The following is a 21,356-nucleotide window of genomic DNA, read 5'->3' as shown; positions in this document are numbered from 1 at the left end:
CACTCATGTTTTTTGTAAGTGGTCAGCCAGTTACATTTCCCTGTGCTTTTCTTTTAGCTTTTCTGTGTTTTGTTTTCCCTCTGTTTTAATTTCTTGATTAGCTATCTTCCCTCTCATTGATTTTAGTGCATGTGAGATAGAGTGACTGTGTGGTCATTTTGAGTGCATGCGTGTATGATAATTTTAGTTCTTCTCCACATTCATTTGTTTTAATAAGTGTCAGGGCACTGAGAATCTCGCCATTGGGCACCCATAAGACCCTCATAAAACACCACATAGGGGAGATGCTGAGTCGCAAATAGGCACAACAAAAAGACTCTCACAATTACATCTTTTGGCCATTAAGGCCTTCATCAACAATAGACGCACACACATACACACACATACTCATGCAAATGCAATCCACACACATACTCATGCAAATGCAATCCACACACACGACTGCAATCTCAGGCAAATGAAACCACACTGCGAGCAGCAGCAGCAGCACCAGTGCATGATGGGAGTGGCAGCTTGGTGGGGGTAAGGAGGAGGCTGGGGCGAGGAGGGGGAGGGATAGTATGTTGGGGGTGGCGGATACAGAAGTTATCACTGTCCTCACCCATCCATCCCCTTCCCTGTTTCCATTCCAGCACTACACAGCCGTCATTCCGCCACCGCACCCAGTCTTTTTATCCCTCTCCTTTTCTGCTGCTTCTCCCCCTCCCCTCCTCTCCCCACCTTTCCCCTGCCCTCTGTCTGACCTGCAGCACTTCACTGTCTGCCACCCTCACCATACTATCCCTCCCACTCCCTGCCCCAGCCTCCTCCTTACCCCCACCAAGTCACTACTTCCATCATGCACTGATGCTGCTTCTTGCAGTGTGGTTTCAGTTGCCTGAGACTGCAGTCGTGTGTGTGAGTTGCATTTTCGTTTGTTTGTGTGTGTGTGTGTGTGTGTGTGTGTGTGTGTGTGTGTGTGTGTGTGTAAAGAATACTCTTATATGTCTAAATCTGATCTGGGTTATGTATGAAATATTAAACCACAAATATCATTAAAACCTTATGCTTCATTTTACTTTTTGACCTACGCCCGTGCCTTTTGCTGTGATGGGAGCAGCTAAAGTGGAATTTGAGGCATGAGATGTTGTGACACCATTCACATAGTGTTTGTTATTAAAAAACCTAAAGGCAGAATTCAAATTTGTAGCAGTATTGAAGCATCTGTTAATGTTTAGTCCAATACATATGTTTATATGATTCAGTGTGTGGAAGATTACCTGCCAAAGTTACTTGGGAGGCTAGTTTTCTTCTAATAAGGGGGGACCTTACAAACTATCCATCTATGATCTTCTTCATAATTATAGGATTTGCAATTTCTTAAAGCAGTATAATGTAATCTCCAAAAAACTAGAAAAATTTGTCATTAAGAGCTAGAAGATTTCCAAGCAGTGTTAAGTATTAAAATTGTAATTTTTTTAACAAATTTGTCGGTAGCTCAACACTAGCATAATTGGATTGTAATCATAAAGTCACTGGTTCAGACCTTGCTTGGAGCATACTTCTTTTTTGTACTTTTTCTTTAATTCCTTATTTATTAACAAATGGAAATGATAAATATGGAATTACTATTATTTAATGAAATTAACATACTTTTATTTTTAATTACTCGCCTATGAAATCAAATTAAAATGTATACAAGCATGCAAAATGCCTTTTTGTTAAATGAAAAAAAAAAAAAAATTGTGTACATCAGCAATAGTGTTAAGTCTCTAGAAATAAAAATCTTGAATTTTCTCTTCGTGTTTTGCATTTTTGTAAAAAGTTCTAATTTTGTTGAGGATATACTTGCAGATGTTATTTATGGTTACATATTTGTTGCTTGTGTATATGAAAGGTGTGTGTTTCTCTTTTGCTGATGAATGCTGTGGCCGAAAGCTTTGTGTGTCTTAATTGTGCCTGTCTGCATCTTAACGTATCTTGTTTACAGTAAGTAGCAATCTATCTTTTCCTACATTATCAATATTCCTAGCTGGAGTTTCTATTTTTTGGTTAAGATTTCATTTTTTAATAAATTTTGGAATTTAAAAAATTAAAATAAAGTATGCCTTTACCAAGAAACTATGATTACAATTCGATTATGCTATGTACTGAACTACCAATAAATTCATTAATAAACTACAATTGTTTTATACTTAACAATGCTCAGAAATCTTCCAACCTTCAAAGGCAATTTTTTTTAGTTCTTTTGGGAACTGAATCATAATGCTCTAAGAAATTGATATCTGGACACTGACCTACAAATCTTGGAAGTATGAAGAAAATTGACAAGATCTACTCCATAAGATCCACTTGTGAAATAGTTTTATCTGGCACTTACCTGCTATTACCATTAGGTGCACAATCAAAGTGTTGTGTGGTAACCGCTGTGATTCTCAGGTTATATCAGTACAATAGCTTACATTTTCGTGTTGCAAGTTCTCCCCCAATATTTAAAAAATTCTTATAGCAGCTTATACAGAGGGTTACCGCAAGCTGTGAATTATTTAGATGACGTTACACTCTCTTTGTCTACCAGGGAACAATAACTAAACAACTAGAAACATCTGTTTAATAGACTTAGTGAATGGGAATGCAAACCACACACTGCGTAATGATGATTGATTGTTCCCCGTATGCCAAAAAATTTGAAGGAGTTCCAGTCATTCTTAGACAACATAAATTTCTATGGCAAATTTATACTGAATGCTGCACAGTTATCACACTCTCTAAATCACCTTCATGTAAAGGGAATCAAATTTCAGTTGTTTGCCTCTAGACCGGCAGTGTACAGGAAGCTAAAAAAGTGATTGAATTCTGCTTCCTGCATGGCCTCACAAACCAGGAACACATTTCATCCTGGCAACAGATCCCTCTCAATTCGGGGTTGGGATTGTTCTGTCGCATAATTCTTCCAGTGGCACAGAACAATTGATGGCATATACTTCTAAAACAGTAACAGTGGCACAAGTAAACTTCAACCACAAAGCAAAGCAGGCACTGGACAATATTTACAGTATCAAAAAATCATGTTTCCTTACTCAGAATAAAATTCCACCTGCTCATGAACCATAAGTCATTAGTTTTGTAGGCCCCCAAGCAAATCTACCGGATATGACGCTGCTACAATTACAGTGTTTTTGTACATTGACTTGGTGCCAATCTTGCTTTCCACACTGTGTTGTCATGCCAGTTAGCTGCCTAGTTTGTGTCAGTATGTTTTAATAATCCTCACATATGATTTTCGATAAATGCTCCACTGACGCATATAACATTGTCAGTTCCACGATTACTGTCTCATCTCCTTCATTATCCCACTGTTTACAAAACAGGCACAGTGCCTTAGACAAATTCAGAACTCAAAATATAAACACAAGTTCGAGCTCTACATCAGTGTTTTGTTGTATCTGACCAGATACATTATTCCCTTCTATCTGTACCCACATATCATGCAAACACTAGCCATCCAGTAATAGCCAGAAACTTTCGATTTTTCGTAGTTGGAAACTTGTCACAAACTCAGTGTGTTCCTGGCTCTATATCGCTTGCTTTTTGTTCAGAGTTTGTTTTAAATGTAGAGATGAGTAAATGATCGCTATAATGTTCATATCCTTTGCTTTGTGTCTGTATAATGCTTTTTATATTCTGACATTTAAATATCTGTATAAAATAACTATTGCCAGAATTATAAGCAAAATTGTTGTTTTCTGCTTTGCTATTGAGGACATACAGTTATGGTTAAAACAATGGAGATCTGAGATGATCTTTTCTACTAATAGGCATTGTGGTAATGAGAACTACTTTAGAAAATGTACATTAGTTAGTAATCCTGATTTTGCAGGCAGTATGTAGCTATTCTAAACAACATACACTGTATGTGATTGGAAAAGACGTTTTTAGTGACCTTTAGCGAGGTAAAACAGGAGTCTAATTCTTCTCATGATACACACGAATGCATTTGGAATCATCCATGTTGATAAACCGATTGGTATTCTTTCAGTGTTCTCCCCAAGTTAAAATACTTTTATGTTATAGATGTACAAGTGAGTGTTAGTTTACTAATTGTTAGGCTGTCCTTCATAATCCAACTTATTTGTTTGGTCTTCAATTATTAAATTATGTAAGTACTTTCCTGAAAGGCTTGTGATGTTTCAGGCTCCATACCAGGAACAGCTGCTACGTTGTTGTACAGCCCTTATCAGTATAGATGCAGAGAGCAGTTCCACTGCACACCAACATCTCTTCTTTGTTATTATTTCAGCTCTTGGACTGACAAATGAGCAGAAAATTGCAGATGATGCTGTAGGTAATGTTTTTAACATTTTTATATGTAAGGTTGTTAAGTCACATTGAAACAATATTGTAAACAAATTAATAATGAGTTGTGGTATTCCAAACAAAATACAGTTTGTAACAAGTATCAAGGTAAAAATGTTTATAGGATAATAGAGATAAGGCAGAATGTGAAGAATTGAACTAACTGTGACTCAACAGGGAATATTTTTATATTCGTTAAATGGAATTTTTATGGCTAATGATGAATGAGTCTTTATTAGAGTGAAATCTAGTGTTGGTGCTATCTTTGATAAGAAAAACACAAGATTGTCATTGGATATAGTGGTTCAAAGAAAGCAGTGGTCTATGGGACTGGAGAAACCATCTCCACCTCCACCTCACTCCTACCATTCTATTCTCACTTGCTTTCTTAGACATACACTGTTTACATGAAAACCCAGGCCTAACATGCTGAGACAACACCCCATGAGCTGAATATAAAGTGACAGCTATACACTTTTTAAGTCTACTGCATGTAGTGTACCTCTCCTCTCATTCCTTACAAAAGGGATTGTACCCATGAAAGTCCAAATGTTGTGTTTCCTTTCATCTACATACTTTTGGCTCCCTCATTAATGTTGCATTTTAAAGAATATTTGCAGTTTTTTTAAAATTTTGTTATTTACTTATTTCTTTTCTTTACCCAGTAGCTTTTTCGTCTTATCCGTTCAACCTTCCCCTACTCCATTTTCTTCTTCTTATTTGTGTAAGCCATATGTTGCCTCAGCCCATTGTGAACAGTTATGTTGTATACTATATTCGAATTGTTGTTCTGAGAGCGCTGGAGAGAGATTTGTGCCACTTTCTGTTCCATGGCCATTGGCTTTGCAAATTAGAGTATATGTATGATATCTGAGTGTTTATCATAAAGTATATCTCATATTTTTCATTGTATTGTGATCATTTTGTGTAACTTCAATTGTAGTTATCAGCTGCTTTTAATCTGAACAGTGTGGCTTTCTTACAGTTTTGGAGATGAATGTTTCTTTGGAGAAATGGGAGACTATTAGAGACAATGTGAATTTTTCCACGCACAGAATTTATACGGGATAGGCAACTATTCTTCTAAGTACAATAGGAACAATTGAGCATTTGGAGGGATAGGAAGAAAAATGCTTCCATGAGGCAGACATAGATATGAAGCCAGTAGATGTAACAATATTATTAAAGGGATAATTGCTACTCACCAATAGCGGAGATGCTGAGTCGCAGATGGGCTTGTTGTGTGTATCTGTGACTCAGCATCTGCGTTACGTGGTGAGTAGTAACTATCTTCTTCATAATAAGTCATTAGATGTAGTTGTTAGCAGAGTTACTGTTTGGCAAAATAGAGAAACAAGGGGAGGAGGAGGAAGAAGAAGAAGAAGAAGAAGAAGAAGAAGAAGAAAATTGGAAGTAATGACTGGGAAATAGGAAAAATAATGCTTAGTCTGCGAAGAAAAAGAAATTGGAACATTATATGGAGGAGCTAGCACATATCTTCTTTTACTTCCTGTATCTTAGCACTGAATTATGATCATGAGCAACCTGTCGTCTGTATGAATGACCACACTCAAACAGTGGACAAGGCCAAGTTTTTTCTGCAAGTTGCAGAGCTTGCTGCTCAACTTAGTATTGTCAGCATCAACTGTTAGATTTAAACAACATGCTAGGTAGAATTCTGTCTTCATAGTAGATGGCTGTTGTTCACATGATATGTCACTAAAAATAGAAGAAACTGCCGAAAAACTAGAATGAGAGAGGGGTGAAAATGTGAGATAAAGAAGGAGGAAAATTGTATAATAATCAAAAATAGATTTCTTAATTCCTTGGGAAGTACATCTGTTTATTTTGGTACTCATTTTTCTTTCTAGTATTTTATCAGTTCATACTTTAAAAAAAATTCCGCTCCCCCACCTCTCTCCCCCTCTATTCTCCATACATCTACACTATTCACAAAACGGAGAATTGAGAATCTAGTCACACTGAACTTTATGTTTTATTAACAGCTTGTCACAATACCTGTAACATGGATAGTTAATTGTTTCTGATACCTTTGTTTATTTAACACTAAGTACAGGATGTCCGAAAAGTCTTTCCCTGATTACATAAATTGACAACTCAGGCTAGAAGTAAGATACAAATATGAAACTGGTGTCTAATTGTTTACAAACTATCAAAGTTTTTTTCACACATTAGTAAACTTCCACATGAGCACCCTTGGTAGCACGTAGCACATCTAGGCGATATTCAATTTCTGTCCACACATTAGCCACCATCACTGGAGGGACCGATTCATTGACTGTGGTTATCCGTTGCCGCAGGGTTTCAAGATCTGGTACACGTGTTCGGTAGACCTCGTCCTTGACATAACCCCGTAAAAAGACGTCTAATGGGGTTGTGTCAGGAGAGCGTGGAGGCCAAACCGTTGGCCCATCACGACCAATCCATTGCCCAGGAAAGGTCATATCGAGATAGGCACGGACGTCCAAACCCCTGTGAGACGGTGCACCGTCTTGCTGAAACAAGACGTCGGGGTGATACTGAAGCAGCTGAGGAACAGCATACAGTTGAAACATGTCCAGACACACTGCAGATGTGATGGTAGCCTCAGCGAAGAAGAATGGCCCGATAATTCAATCACGCAATAGCAGGCACCAAACATTCACCTTTGGACTGCCTCTGGTGCACTCCATGAGCTCGCCAGAGGGTTGTGAACCCCAAATGCGCACATTATGGAAATTCACTACTCCACTGACAAAAAAGGTCGCTTCGTCGGAAAAGGCAATTCGTCTGAGGTAACCATCATTGTCCTCAATACGTGATAGCATTTCGACCACAAAGTCATATCGACGTGTACTGTCATTGGGCAACAATGGAAGTGGAAGTTTACTGATGTGTGGAAGAAACTTTGATAGTTTGTTAACAATTAGACACCAGTTTCATATTTGTATCTTATTCTAGCCTGAGTTATCAATTTATGTAATCAGGGAAAGACTTTTTGGACACCCTGTATTTCACTTATTGTTTTCATACAGCTTTCATGTTTCTGTTTTCTTCTGGTAAAATCTTGACTTCTCTGTGTACCAATATCACTTTTTTATTGATAAAATACATTGTCCCCATCAATATCCTGTGTGCTTATTTCTTGAAATGTGTATTTTACTTTCAGAATTTATCAAATCAAAGTTTTCTCCTGTGTGTATTCTTTCTCAAAGTCATACAGTGACCAAAATTTAGAGATGTTCTGGTTAAAAATGGTCATTGTTTCTCATCTAGGTGTGCTGAAGCTGCTGGGCAATAATGAGAAATGTGATTTAGAGGGGCTATTTGAGAAATATGCATTGTCAGTGTTAGAAGATCTGCAGAGAACAGCAGAATCATGGTCTGTATGCAGTTCAGAGCGATTCATCTTTGAAGCCATATTGAGACACTCAGGTAAAGAATTTTGAATCTGAAATTTTATCACCACCATTAAAACAGCGTATTTTTGATACTGTTTCAGCATACTGTATGCAATAAACATGTGCATAAGTGATTCTCGACCTGGGGGTAATTATCTTCTGAGGGGTGGGTAAAAACAAAGAGGTTCAATTGTGTTTTGGTCACAAAACTAAATTATTTTTAAAACATCATTACTGTTTCATAAGACTGTAATACTGATTACATAAGTTACCAATAATTACATTTTTTTTCAGATATAGCATTAACATGTGATTCAATGTGGTAGAGGGTACAGCTTGTTGAATGTATAACATTTTCACATATTCCATGCACTTTGTACCATGCATCTTTGACAGTAAAACTGAGACATACTCATCACTTATGCTTATATGTCTCATGAAAACACCTCCAAGTTGTGCATGGACCAGAAAGTACTTCATTAAGCTAGGTATACACAAGGGTGTTTTTCATTCTGACATCTTTTGTGAGCAAAACGTGTTGTGTAAACAGTGCCGAGTTTCAGCTCACCAGCAGTGTTAGAGAGTGGGTCTAGATCTCGGGTAGTTGCACTCTGTGAGTTTAGACTTCTTGTGTAGGCGGCACCTCCATGTGTTGAGAGCTGTTTGGCATAGCTCCCAGACAAGAAAAACTGTACCAGCATTGTTGGGAAGGCTGAGAGTAATACTAGATGAGTGCTCGACAACCAGTTGCACCCAGGATTTGTGCTGTATTTCATAATTTTTATGCTACCGCTTGTTGACAATATACTCATATTTTGCCATTCTTGCGCTCACGATAAATGAAAACACTCGTGAAACTGCATATTTTGAGCCATAATTTGTGCCCATGGCATGTTTCTGAGTGAATAAATTACCCATTTTACCTCCTACATTTGAAAGTTGTAGATTTGCAACACAGCAAAGAATTTATGAAAACAACATGGACAAATTATGTAGAACCAATAAACAAAAAAATTGTCACCAAGGAGACTCGATCCTTCATTAATATGAGCAAGAGACTGGCGTATTAGCCATTGCGCTTCATAGACACTTCAACTAACTGCCCTATAAACATGTAGCGGCATTGTCAAGATAGTTGAAACTGCTGTCATGATGGATCCGCACTGTGAAGTGATTGTCAGCGATGTGTAGGCAAAAAAAGTGATGGAGATAGCTGACAGGAAGTGGACTCAGGATGAAGTTGTGAATTTAATTAGCTTGTACAAGAAATGCCAGCATTATGGAATGTACAGTTACTACACTATGGGAACCGACATGTGAAGCATAGTTTGTTGACTTAAATGGCTACAGCTTTTAATGCCTCCAAAGAAGATATATACCACATTAGTCACAATTTAAGAAATCAGGCAAAGTAGTTTTATAACATAGATTAATTGATTAAAGAAACAAGTGAAGCTATGTTTGAAAGTACAGTGTGGGGCAACTAAAAGTGGCCCAGAGAACAGAGTTCCAGGTTATAAAGGAACACAGCACAGGAAAGAAAATACAATTCTATCCTGACTATAGCAGAAGTTGAAAGTGACCACCGTTCATCTCCTGGCAAGTGACCACCATTCCTCTCCTGGCACTTTTGGGCCATGGTCAGAAAGTTGCTGAAGGTGGATCAAAGCTGAAGTGTTGAAACTGTTACAGTCTCATCAAAAATGTTCTGCTGTAGTTCTTGAACACTGAGTGTTGTTGCAGTACACCTTAGACTTGAAATCTCCCCACACAAAGTAGTCACACACTGATAGATAAGGTGACCTGGGTGTCCAGCTAGGGCCATAACCAGATTGACCTCTGCTAACTACTCTGTTAATCATGAAGATTGTGTGAATGTGCTTCAAGGTACAGCCAACTGTTTGGGCAGTTGCTCCATCCTGTTGGAAGTAACATGCCAAATTCAACACATCCAATAATGTGGCATACAGACACTGCACACCAATCTCCAATATTCTGATCATGCAACAGTGTTTCGTGGAAGCTATGCAGATTCTCTGTTGCCCAGAACCTGTGATTTTGTGAGTTGATGTAACCACTCAGGTGAAACCAGGCTTAATCAGATATAAATAACAGATCCATGTCCAAGCCATTCATTGTTATCTCGGTGAACAACCACTCACGAAATTGGAGGCACTGAGGAGCATCTACTGGTTTTAATGCAAGGACAACAGGCACTCTGTAGGGATGGATATGCAGTTCTAGGTGGAGTATTTGTCCTCACGATCGATGTGATATGCCAGTCTCTTGTGATAGGCATTAGGTTGATTTGGTAGATCTCTGGAGCATTTTCTGGTGAAATGCAGCCACATTTTCTGGTGTGCGAGCAAATTTCAGACTGGTTTTTTTGACTTGTTCAAAACAGACCTTGTCTTACACCATTTATGGTCTAAATGTTGCACGACACTCTTTCTTTGACACCACAACAGACCACACCATTTCCTCGACTCTGTAGTCACATAACTTTCCACATTGAACACCCGCTGCTCCACTGTGAGTACCATCATCCCCTTTGCACTGCTGCACTCACACTGACCAACCTGCACTACACTCTGAACCAGTCTGGATCACATGGTGGGCATTCACATGCTGTGTGCATCACGAGGTGTGGTTGTATGCACAATCACATCCAATCGTATCCACTCGTCTGGTAGGTCTGCATCAAAATTAAGTACCACACCCCTGTTATATTGCCACTTACCATCACAAGCAGGTTGTTCAATATTATGGTGCAGAACTAAGGATTTGACTGGTTCTTTTACATTTTTGAAGTGCTCTTTGAAGTACTGTTGAAGTAATTCACCAAATGTGTTTCTGGAAATTATGTCTTTTGTAAATATTGTGAAAACAGTCCTCAGTTTATGGACTCATCTGCTCTTTATTGTTGTTGACAATGAGATAAATATGGTACAAATTTAAAGGATATTTGAAATGTCTGACTTGCTCTCTAAAATGCTAGGCAGAAGTTTTTAATGTCATAATTGTGGCTGACTCATCCATGTATTTTGAAAGTATTCAGGGAGCCACACATCTCTGTCTTCTTTTTTTTTTTATAATCTGTGTTAAAAAAATTTTTAGAATGTTGTACAATAGTCAGTCTTTTACCATTTGAGTGATAGCGAGAATATGTGGATGTATGTGCATAAGGAATATAGAGAGTATGTTAAAGTTGTAGTCATTTTAATGAAACAATGGAAAATCCAGGATGGAATGCCACAATATTATGAAAACAATAGTTGCTACTCACCATGTAGCAAAGATGCTGAGTCACCATCTAGAGGAATCCTTCGTAAACACTCAGAATCCCAAATCCCTCACTGGTCAAGGGTGACGACACCCATCCACAATCCTGCAGACCATTAACACCTTCTCCCTCATTCGCTTCACCTGGTCCTATTCATCCCAACCAGCCACCTTCCTCAATGTTGACCTCCACCTCAAAGATGGCTACATCAGTACCTGCAGCCATATCAAACCTACCAACCACCAGCAATACCTCTACTTCAACAGCTGCCATCCATTTCATACCAAGAAGTCTTTTTACTTCTCTCCTTTTCCGCTACGACCCCCTCTCCACCCCACCCTCCGTCTAACCTCCCAACTGCACCTAGCTGCCCTACCCTCTCTCCACCTTGTCTTTGCATGCTCCCACTAGCAGCACTTTACTGGCCTCCACCCCTATGCTGTTATCCCTCCCCTTCCCCACCACAACTTCATCCCTACCCCACCCGATTGCTTCTCCCATCATGCGCTGCTACTTAGTCTGGCCTCAGCTGCTAGAGACTGTGGTCATGAATGTGTGAGTTGAGCTGCACGGACGTGTGTGTGTGTGTGTGTGTGTGTGTGTGTGTGTGTTGGTTTTTCAACAAAGTTCTTTGCCAAAAGTTCATTTTGTGACAGTCTTTTGTTGTGACTCAGACATTTTAATGACATTTTGAAATATAGTTGACCTCCTCTTGGTTATTTAATGAACATGTCTTATCAGTTTGAAGTTTAAAAAAAAATAAAACTTGCCTTGCACAAACCTTCCCAGATAATTTGTTTCTGCTCTTTAAGTACACCAAGAGAAAATACCAACCAAATTCTCAGTTCTGCTATGTAATATAGAATGACCTGCTTGTGTCAGTAAATGGCAATCTAATAGGGTTGCAGGAGTTAATTTTGAAACAGACCTATCTTCAGTTATTGCATCCCTGAAGTCTGATGACACATTCTTGACCTGATAAACATAACTTTCCCCACGTATGATGTAGTTTTGGCTACACTGTGTTCTCATCTGTGCACCTAAATGAACCTTGCACAACTATGGAGACATTCAGAAAGGGGTTGGTACACCATTACAGAAAGTACAGACTAATCTGGTAAAGTCATCTATATCATCAAGCTCCTTTGTCCTCCAGTTAAGGTGGCACACAGAATTTACAGCATTTATGAAAGTAGATGATAACATTTACCAGAATTCAAGGACCTTGTGAGACTGAAACTAATGCCAATTGATGCAACATTTCTGCCCTACCAAATTTTATCTACTTACACAAAAGATTATCATCATTTTACTGCTCTTCCACACAGGACTTAAACTGCAAATATACTTTTGGAATCTGCCAGCTGTAAGACACACAATTTCTCCAGGACACAAACTACGCTCACCTGTCCAGTCTCACCCTAACACCCATCATCAACGATCTATTGCAACACTGGCCAGAACCAAACTAAACTAAACTCTGTCTGAACAGGCCATGGAGGCCCAACAGTACCGACCAACCTCCATATCATCCCTAGCCCACAGGCCAATAGACAACTGAATAATTAACTTCTAAATGATTAGTGGAAAATCTCATATAAGATGTGAAACAAATATTAACAAAGAGATAGAGGGGCTGGCCAGTACTTACCTCAGCTCAGTACAGCCGATAGATACACATAAAACAGAACTGAAAATTTACATTCCTAGCTTTCGGAACTTTGTTCCTTCATCAGGGAGGAGAGAGGGGAAAAAAGGGAAGAAGGGAAAGTGGATTCAGCTACTCACAACCCAGGTTATGAAGCAACAGGGAAAGGTAAACAGGGAGGGTAGCAAGGATGGAGGCATGGTTGTCAGAGGGAAGCCAAAGATATTCTACTGTAAGTACTGTGCCAGCTTCAAACCAAAGAGGATGCATACAGAAGTAAAGAGGTATATAGTATAAAGATAAACACAACTATGTAGGATGAAAAGATGCGTGAATGGCTAAAGAGGAAAGGGAAAGAGGAGAAGACTGAAGAGTGAATGGGAGTGAGGTTGTTTAATGTAGGTTCAGTCCAGGGGGATGGCGGGATGAAAGGATGTGTTGGAGTGCAAGTTCCCATCTCCGCAGTTCAGAGGGACTGGTGTTGGGTGGGAGAAGCCAAATGGCACATACGGTGTAGCAGGTTCCTAGGTCCCTAGAATTATGCTGGAGGGCATGCTCTGCTACTGGGTATTGGGCATCTCCTAGGCGGACAGTTCGTCTGTGTCCGTTCATGCGCTCAGCCAGTTTGGTTGTTGTCATGCCGATGTAAAAGGCTGTGCAGTGCAGGCATGTCAGTTGATAAATGACATGTGTAGTTTCACACGTAGCCCTGCCTTGAATTGTCTATGTTTTACCAGTAGCGGGGCTGGAGTAGGTGGTTGTGGGGGGGATGCATGGGGCAGGTTTTGCAGTGGGGTCGGTTACAGGGGTAGGAACCGCTGGGTAGAGAAGGTAGTCTGGGAATATTGTAGGGTTTAACGAGGATGTTACGGAGGTTAGGGGGGCGACGAAAGGCAACTCTGGGTGGTGTGGGGAGAATTTTGTCAAGGGATGATCTCATTTCAGGGGTTGACTTGAGAAAGTCATATCCCTGGCGGAGTAATTTGTTGATGTTTTCAAGGCCAGGATAATATTGGGTGACAAGGGGGATGCTTCTGTGTGGTCTGGGGGTAGGAACATTGTTGTTGGACGGGGAGGAATGTATTGCTCGGGAAATCTGTTTGTGGACAAGGTCTGCAGGATAGTTGCGGGAGAGGAAAGCACTGGTCAGGTTATTGGTGTAGTTGTTGAGGGATTCGTCACTGGAGCAGATACGTTTGCCACGAATACCTAGGCTGTAGGGAAGGGAGCGTTTGATGTGGAAAGGATGGCAACTATCAAAGTGAAGGTACTGTTGTTTGTTTGTGGGTTTGATATGGACAGAGGTGTGGATGTGAGCTTCAACAAGATGAAGGTCAACATCCAGGAAGGTGGCTTGGGTTTTGGAGAAGGACCAGGTGAAATTCAGATTCGAAAAGGAGTTGAGGTTATGGAGGAAATTAAGGAGTGTTTCTTCACCATGAGTCCAGACCACAAAGATGTCATCTATAAACCTATACCAGGCCAGGGGAAGCAGCTGTTGGGTCTTCAGGAAAGCCTCCTCCATGCGGCCCATGAAGAGGTTGGCATAGGAGGGAGCCATCCTGGTTCCCATGGCCGTTCCCCTGATTTGTTTGTAGGTCTGGCCTTCAAAAGTGAAGTAATTGTGGGTGAGGATGAAGTTGGTAAGTGTGATAAGGAACGAGGTTTTTGGAAGATCTTCGAGTGGGCGTTGGGAGAGGTAGTGCTCAAGGGCAGAGAGACCATGGGTATGTGGGATGTTTGTGTAAAGGGATGTAGCATCTATGGTGACAAGAAAGGTTTCAGGTGGGAGAGGAGTGGGAATGGATTTGAGGCGTTCTAGGAAGTGGTTTGTGTCTTTGATGTAGGATGGGAGTCTGCGGGTGATAGGTTGTAGGTGCTGGTCTACCAGAGCTGAGATACGTTCGGTTGGGGATTTGAAGCCTGCTACAATGGGACGGCCAGGATGGTTCTCTTTGTGGATTTTGGGTAATAGGTAGAAGGTAGGGGTACGTGGCTCAGGTGGAGTGAGTAAGTCTATGGAAGCCGTTGTGAGGCCTTGTGAGGGACCTTGGATTTTTAGGATTTTTTGCAGCTCAGTCTGGATGGAGGGAATGGGATCCTGGGTAACAGCTTTGTAGGTTGAGGTGTCAGAGAGTTGACGCAGTCCTTCTGCCACATACTCCACACGGTCAAGTACGACAGTTGTGGAGCCTTTATCCACCGGGAGGATGACAATAGAGCGGTCTATTTTCAGCTCCTTAATGGCACGGGATTCAGCTGGGGTGATGTTGGAGGTTGTCGGGATGTTCTTCAAGAAGGACTGGGAGGCAACACTGGATGTGAGGAATTCCTGAAATGTCTGCAAGGGATGGTTTTGGGGAAGGGGAGGAGGATCCCTTTGAGAAGGCAGTCGGAACTGTTCTAGACAGGGTTCAACACTGGGTCTAGTACTTGGGGGCTGTGTTTGGGTAGTGAAGTGATATTTCCAGTTGAGGTTCCGGGTGAATGAGAGGAGATATTTAACCAGGGCAATGTGGTTGAATTTAGGTGTGGGGCTAAAGGTTAAGCTTTTTGATAGAACAGATGTCTCTGGAGGAGAGAGGGATCTGGATGAGAGGTTTAGGACTGAATTGGGACTGGTGATATGTGGCATTTGACTGTGGTTATAGTTGAGATTTGGTCTGTGTGGGGTATGTGCTGGGATGGGGAGATTGAGTAGGGTGGCTAGGCTAGGTTTGTTGGCTATGAGGGGGGTTTGTTGAAGGTTCTGTTGTGGTTGGTGTTTGTGAGGGATAGGGAGAGGGACCCCACTTCTTAGGTGTTGCACTAGCACTGTGGATAGTTTTTTCAGGTGGTGTGTGGCATGGAACTCAAGTTTGCAGCTGGCTTCTAGGATGATGTTCCTCAGTGTGTTCTCTGAGCAAGGGTTTGAGAGATGGAGGACTTTGAAGAGAGATAGGAGCTGTTGGGAGTGGTGGTTACATGAAGTAGTGTAGAGATTCAGGACAAGTTGGGTAAGGGCTAAGGATTGAAGGTTCTGGAAGTCCAGGAGAGACTGGTGGAAGGAGGAATTGCACCCGGAGATGGGAACTTTTAAGGTGAGCCCTTTAGGGGTAATTCCAAAGGTTAAGCAGGACTGGAGGAAAAGTATGTGGGGTTGCAGTTTGGCTACGGTGAATGCATGTTTTCGGAATGAATGTAAATAATGTGTTATAGGATTAGGGTACCAGTGCTTTCCTCTCTCGCAACTATCCTGCAGACCTTGTCCACAAACAGATTTCCCGAGCAATACATTCCTCCCCGTCCAACAACAATGTTCCTACCCCCAGACCACACAGAAGCATCCCCCTTGTCACCCAATATTATCCTGGCCTCAAAAACATCAACAAATTGCTCCGCCAGGGATATGACTTTCTCAAGTCAACCCCTGAAATGAGATCATCCCTTGACAAAATTCTCCCCAGACCACCCAGAGTTGCCTTTCGTCGCCCCCCTAACCTCCGTAACATCCTTGTTAAACCCTACAATATTCCCAGACTACCTTCTCTACCCAGCGGTTCCTACCCCTGTAACCGACCCCACTGCAAAACCTGCCCCATGCATCCCCCCACAACCACCTACTCCAGCCCCGCTACTGGTAAAACATAGACAATTCAAGGCAGGGCTACGTGTGAAACTACACATGTCATTTATCAACTGACATGCCTGCACTGCACAGCCTTTTACATCGGCATGACAACAACCAAACTGGCTGAGCGCATGAACGGACACAGACGAACTGTCCGCCTAGGAGATGCCCAATACCCAGTAGCGGAGCATGCCCTCCAGCATAATTCTAGGGACCTAGGAACCTGCTACACCGTATGTGCCATTTGGCTTCTCCCACCCAACACCAGTCCCTCTGAACTGCGGAGATGGGAACTTGCACTCCAACACATCCTTTCATCCCGCCATCCCCCTGGACTGAACCTACATTAAACAACCTCACTCCCATTCACTCTTCAGTCTTCTCCTCTTTCCCTTTCCTCTTTAGCCATTCACGCATCTTTTCATCCTACATAGTTGTGTTTATCTTTATACTATATACCTCTTTACTTCTGTATGCATCCTCTTTGGTTTGAAGCTGGCACAGTACTTACAGTAGAATATCTTTGGCTTCCCTCTGACAACCATGCCTCCATCCTTGCTACCCTCCCTGTTTACCTTTCCCTGTTGCTTCATAACCTGGGTTGTGAGTAACTGAATCCACTTTCCCTTCTTCCCTTTTTTCCCCTCTCTCCTCCCTGATGAAGGAACAAAGTTCCGAAAGCTAGGAATGTAAATTTTCAGTTCTGTTTTATGTGTATCTATCGGCTGTACTGAGCTGAGGTGAATAATTAACTTCATCCCACATACTGACGGTTGGATGATGATGTATGAAGCATCATGAGCTGTGTTCAGTTAAACTACTCTATCCAACTCTGTAGATATTGCCACCAGAAAATTATACTTCAAAACGTAAGTTAAAATCACCTCCTAAGTGACTGTATACATTGAAATGTATTTAACCTAAAATGACGAATATAAAGCATACAATGTAACTAAGGTGGACTGCCATCTAATATCTGCTTCCATAGCCCATTAATGCCAGATTTTGCCATGCTGTCCTAACGGATCCATTCGTCATATGTCCATATCGATTTCCTCGACTACTTCACGCAGTTTTGCTTGTCTGTGAGCACTGACAACTCTATGCAAACGCCACTGCTTTCAGCCGTCAAGTAAAGCCATCGGCAACTGCATTGTCCATGGTGAGAGGTAATGCCTGAAATGCGGTATTCTCAGGTCACTCGACACTAGCTCTCGAATATTGAATTACCTAACGATATCTGAAATGGAATTTCCCATGCGTCTAGCTGCAACAACCATTCTGCGTTCAAACTGTGTTATTCTCATCTTGCAGCCATAAACATGTCTGGAACCATTTCACACGAATAATCTGAGTACAAATGACAGTTCTGCCAATGTACTCCATATTTATACCTTCCACACGCAAAATTGCCGCCCTATGTATATGACTGCTTATTGCTATCCCGTGACTCTTGTCACGTCAGTGTATATGTTCTTACGTCATACCAATTAATCTGAACTGCAACTACATATTTGTAAATGAAATTGATAATAACTTTTATCAATAATATTCAGAATGGTTTTGTCACAAAAGCATCACACACATTGGTTAACTGTTACAAAACGAAAATTACATCCTGTTAGAAAAACGTATGTTAGATTTACACGAATTTTGCTAATGGTAACAGTTGCTAATATTCTCATAAATGCCTCAGTCAAGTCCCGACACTTTGTCCCCCACACAGTGGTCTGTCGATCCTACTTATAACTTGACTGTGCTGTGAAGTCAGACAAGCCACTTGTCAATTATTTTTCTGTCAAAATTGTAATGTCTTACATTGGTTCCTCCAGTGGAAACTCTTTAGGAACACTACAGGAAATAATTCTCACTTCATTCCCATCCTTATAAAATGGGTTTTTCTAATGAGCTGTTTTTTCTTTCTGCAGCCGTCCATTCCATGGACTCAACCTTTTGCTGGTTGCCAAGGAGTGTCTGCCCTCAGAAATTGCCCCCATACTTTTAGTTTGTGCCTTTTCATATCCTTACACCAGCCACCTGAAACTTTCCGTAAACATGGTCTCAAGTCTGCCACGATGACATGATGTCCTTGGCTGCACTGCAGCCCTACCAACACAAAAATGGTAGTTACTGGCCTTCACATGGTCCCAAGAAGTCTAATTTCAGTGCTTAATTAAAATTGAAATATCTCGTGATCTACCACTGATCACGACACTGGTTTCACCGAACTTACTGTAGTAAAATTTCACATATATGTGCATATCATTCCACATGATTATTTCTCCCGTACATTATTTTAATTTATTAACTTACTGATTGGGAGAGCAATGAGTTTCTTCTGTGGAATGCCTTATCACTGCCAAACTAACCCCACCCCCACTGTTTGTAAAATTTCCATTAGTTTTGAATAACAAAATGAAAAACACCTCTTTTCGTTATTTCTCCAACACATGGTTGTATTTCACTTTTGCCCCGTTTTCTTTTGCCCCTCACCCATTTTCCTATTACCGCAAATATTTGGCTATACTTTGCAGACTCTAGCAAGGGTGACAGCACCTCCCTCCACAGCAGCACCTCCATCCCCCAGCTACTCTCTCTCTCTCTCTCTCTCTCTCTCTCTCTCTCTCACACACACACACACACACACACACACACACACACACACACACTGTAACAAAAATTTTTCATAGTGAACAGTATATATTGGTAGCCTTTGCTTTAGTGCTATCATGTTACTGTGGTCAAGTGTCTTCATTCTGGAACAGGTATCAATGCAAGCTTTTGCTCCGTGTGGTTTATTTTGGAACTCAATACCAGATAACACATGTCAGGTTTCTGTCCACTAAAGACATTGGCTCTTGCAAGAGATTGTAATCCTGCTGCACAGGTTAGTGAAAAAAAAAACAAATCAGAAATATGTATTATTCTTTTGTAATACCTATAGACTTTTGGCCATTCAGGTGCCCTTTTACCAGTAAAATATGTATGGCTGTAGTTCATGCTGCAGTTAGGAAATCCAGTCACCTTACATCAGCACCAGTAAAAGATTTCCACTGGAGATTACCTCATCAATAGTCATAACAGATTATACTGTATATACATACATCCTTCCTCTTCTCATTCTTTATTTGCATTCTCCGTTGCAAGTGAAAAGTTAGAAGTCTTTGTTTGTGTGGTCATTATCCACAACAAACATCATTACAAATATTAGTTTTATAAAGGAAAACTCCTTTCCCTTGCTGCAGTCTATGTTCATTTGTATTCCAGATGTACTTTATATTTTAAATTAAGGTATCTAAGGTGAATTTAATATGGGATAATACATTATAGTTTTTATAAGTGGTACTTGTAGATGAAAACAGTTTACATCACAATTGTTATATTAATATTTTATTACTTACAGTTACTTGTTTTTTTCAGTCGAATTCTGCATTTCCTCTCATCTGGTCATAGGTTAGAGGTCGCACTGTCACTTCGTTTATGAAACATTGACACATCGTTGTAACTAGATGTTCATTTCATGTCTTTCTCTTATGTGTTTACATAATTGTTGTGAATCTAACAAGGTTATTAAACTAAAAAATGTTCATCCCCCCCCCCCCTTCTCCTCTCTCTCTCTCTCTCTCTCTCTCTCTCTCTCTCTCTCTCTCTCTCTCTGTGTGTGTGTGTGTGTGTGTGTGTGTGTGTGTGTGTGTGTGTGTATGTATGTATGTGTCCATCCATCCTCCTTCCTGTCTTCCCTCCCTTCCCCCTCTTCTCCCAGAGACAAGGCCTAGGATTTGAATTTAACTGCTGAAAGGAGAAAATATAAAAATGCAGCAAATGAAGCAGGGGAAAGGGAATACAAATGTCTAAAAAATAAGATTGACAGGAAGTCCAGAATAGCTAAGCAAGATTGGCTAGAGGACAAATGTAAGTCTTGAGAAACATATATAACTAGGGGAAAGATAGATTTTGGCTACAGGCAGGTTAAAGAGGCCATTGGAGAAAAGAGAGGCAGCTTTATGAATATCAAGAGCTTACATGGTAAACAATACTAAGCAAAAAAGGAAAGCTGAAAGGTGGAAGGAATATTGAGAGGGGCTATAGAAGAGAAATTGTAGTAAGAAAAGAGGAAGTAGATGAAGATAAGATGGGAGATATACGGTGAGAAGAATTGGATAGAGCGCAGAAAGACTTAAGATGAAACAAGGACCCTGAAGTAGATGACATTCCCTCAGAACTGCTGGTATCTATGGCTGAGCCAGCAGTGACTAAATAATTACATGTAGTGTGCAAAATACACTCCTGGAAATGGAAAAAGGAACACATTGACACCGGTGTGTCAGACCCACCATACTTGCTCCGGACACTGCGAGAGGGCTGTACAAGCAATGATCACACGCACGGCACAGCGGACACACCAGGAACCGCGGTGTTGGCCGTCGAATGGCGCTAGCTGCGCAGCATTTGTGCACCGCCGCCGTCAGTGGCAGCCAGTTTGCCGTGGCATTCGGAGCTCCATCGCAGTCTTTAACACTGGTAGCATGCCGCGACAGCGTGGACGTGAACCGTATGTGCAGTTGACGAACTTTGAGCGAGGGCGTATAGTGGGCATGCGGGAGGCCGGGTGGACGTACTGCCGAATTGCTCAACACGTGGGGCGTGAGGTCTCCACAGTACATCGATGTTGTCGCCAGTGGTCGGCGGAAGGTGCACGTGCCCGTCGACCTGGGACCGGACCGCAGCGACGCACGGATGCACGCCAAGACCGTAGGATCCTACGCAGTGCCGTAGGGGACCGCACCGCCACTTCCCAGCAAATTAGGGACACTGTTGCTCCTGGGGTATCGGCGAGGACCATTCGCAACCGTCTCCATGAAGCTGGGCTACGGTCCCGCACACCGTTAGGCCGTCTTTCGCTCACGCCCCAACATCGTGCAGCCCGCCTCCAGTGGTGTCGCGACAGGCGTGAATGGAGGGACGAATGGAGACGTGTCGTCTTCAGCGATGAGAGTCGCTTCTGCCTTGGTGCCAATGATGGTCGTATGCGTGTTTGGCGCCGTGCAGGTGAGCGCCACAATCAGGACTGCATACGAC

At 41.5% G+C, this 21,356-nt stretch overlaps 1 protein-coding gene across 1 annotated transcript in view; it reads left to right on the top strand.

The window, feature by feature from the left end:
• LOC126458045 (dynein axonemal assembly factor 5) overlaps positions 1–21,356 on the top strand; it is a 96,162-nt gene that overhangs the window by 23,096 nt on the left and 51,710 nt on the right. The window contains exons 6-7 of the mRNA XM_050094839.1: positions 4,174–4,324; positions 7,612–7,770. Coding sequence (XP_049950796.1) covers positions 4,174–4,324; positions 7,612–7,770 — 310 coding nt within the window. The remainder of the gene's footprint in view (positions 1–4,173; positions 4,325–7,611; positions 7,771–21,356) is intronic.

This window comes from Schistocerca serialis, chromosome 2, assembly GCF_023864345.2.
Source record: "Schistocerca serialis cubense isolate TAMUIC-IGC-003099 chromosome 2, iqSchSeri2.2, whole genome shotgun sequence".
NCBI lineage: Eukaryota > Metazoa > Arthropoda > Insecta > Orthoptera > Acrididae > Schistocerca > Schistocerca serialis.
This window is presented reverse-complemented; position numbering and strand designations above follow the sequence as displayed.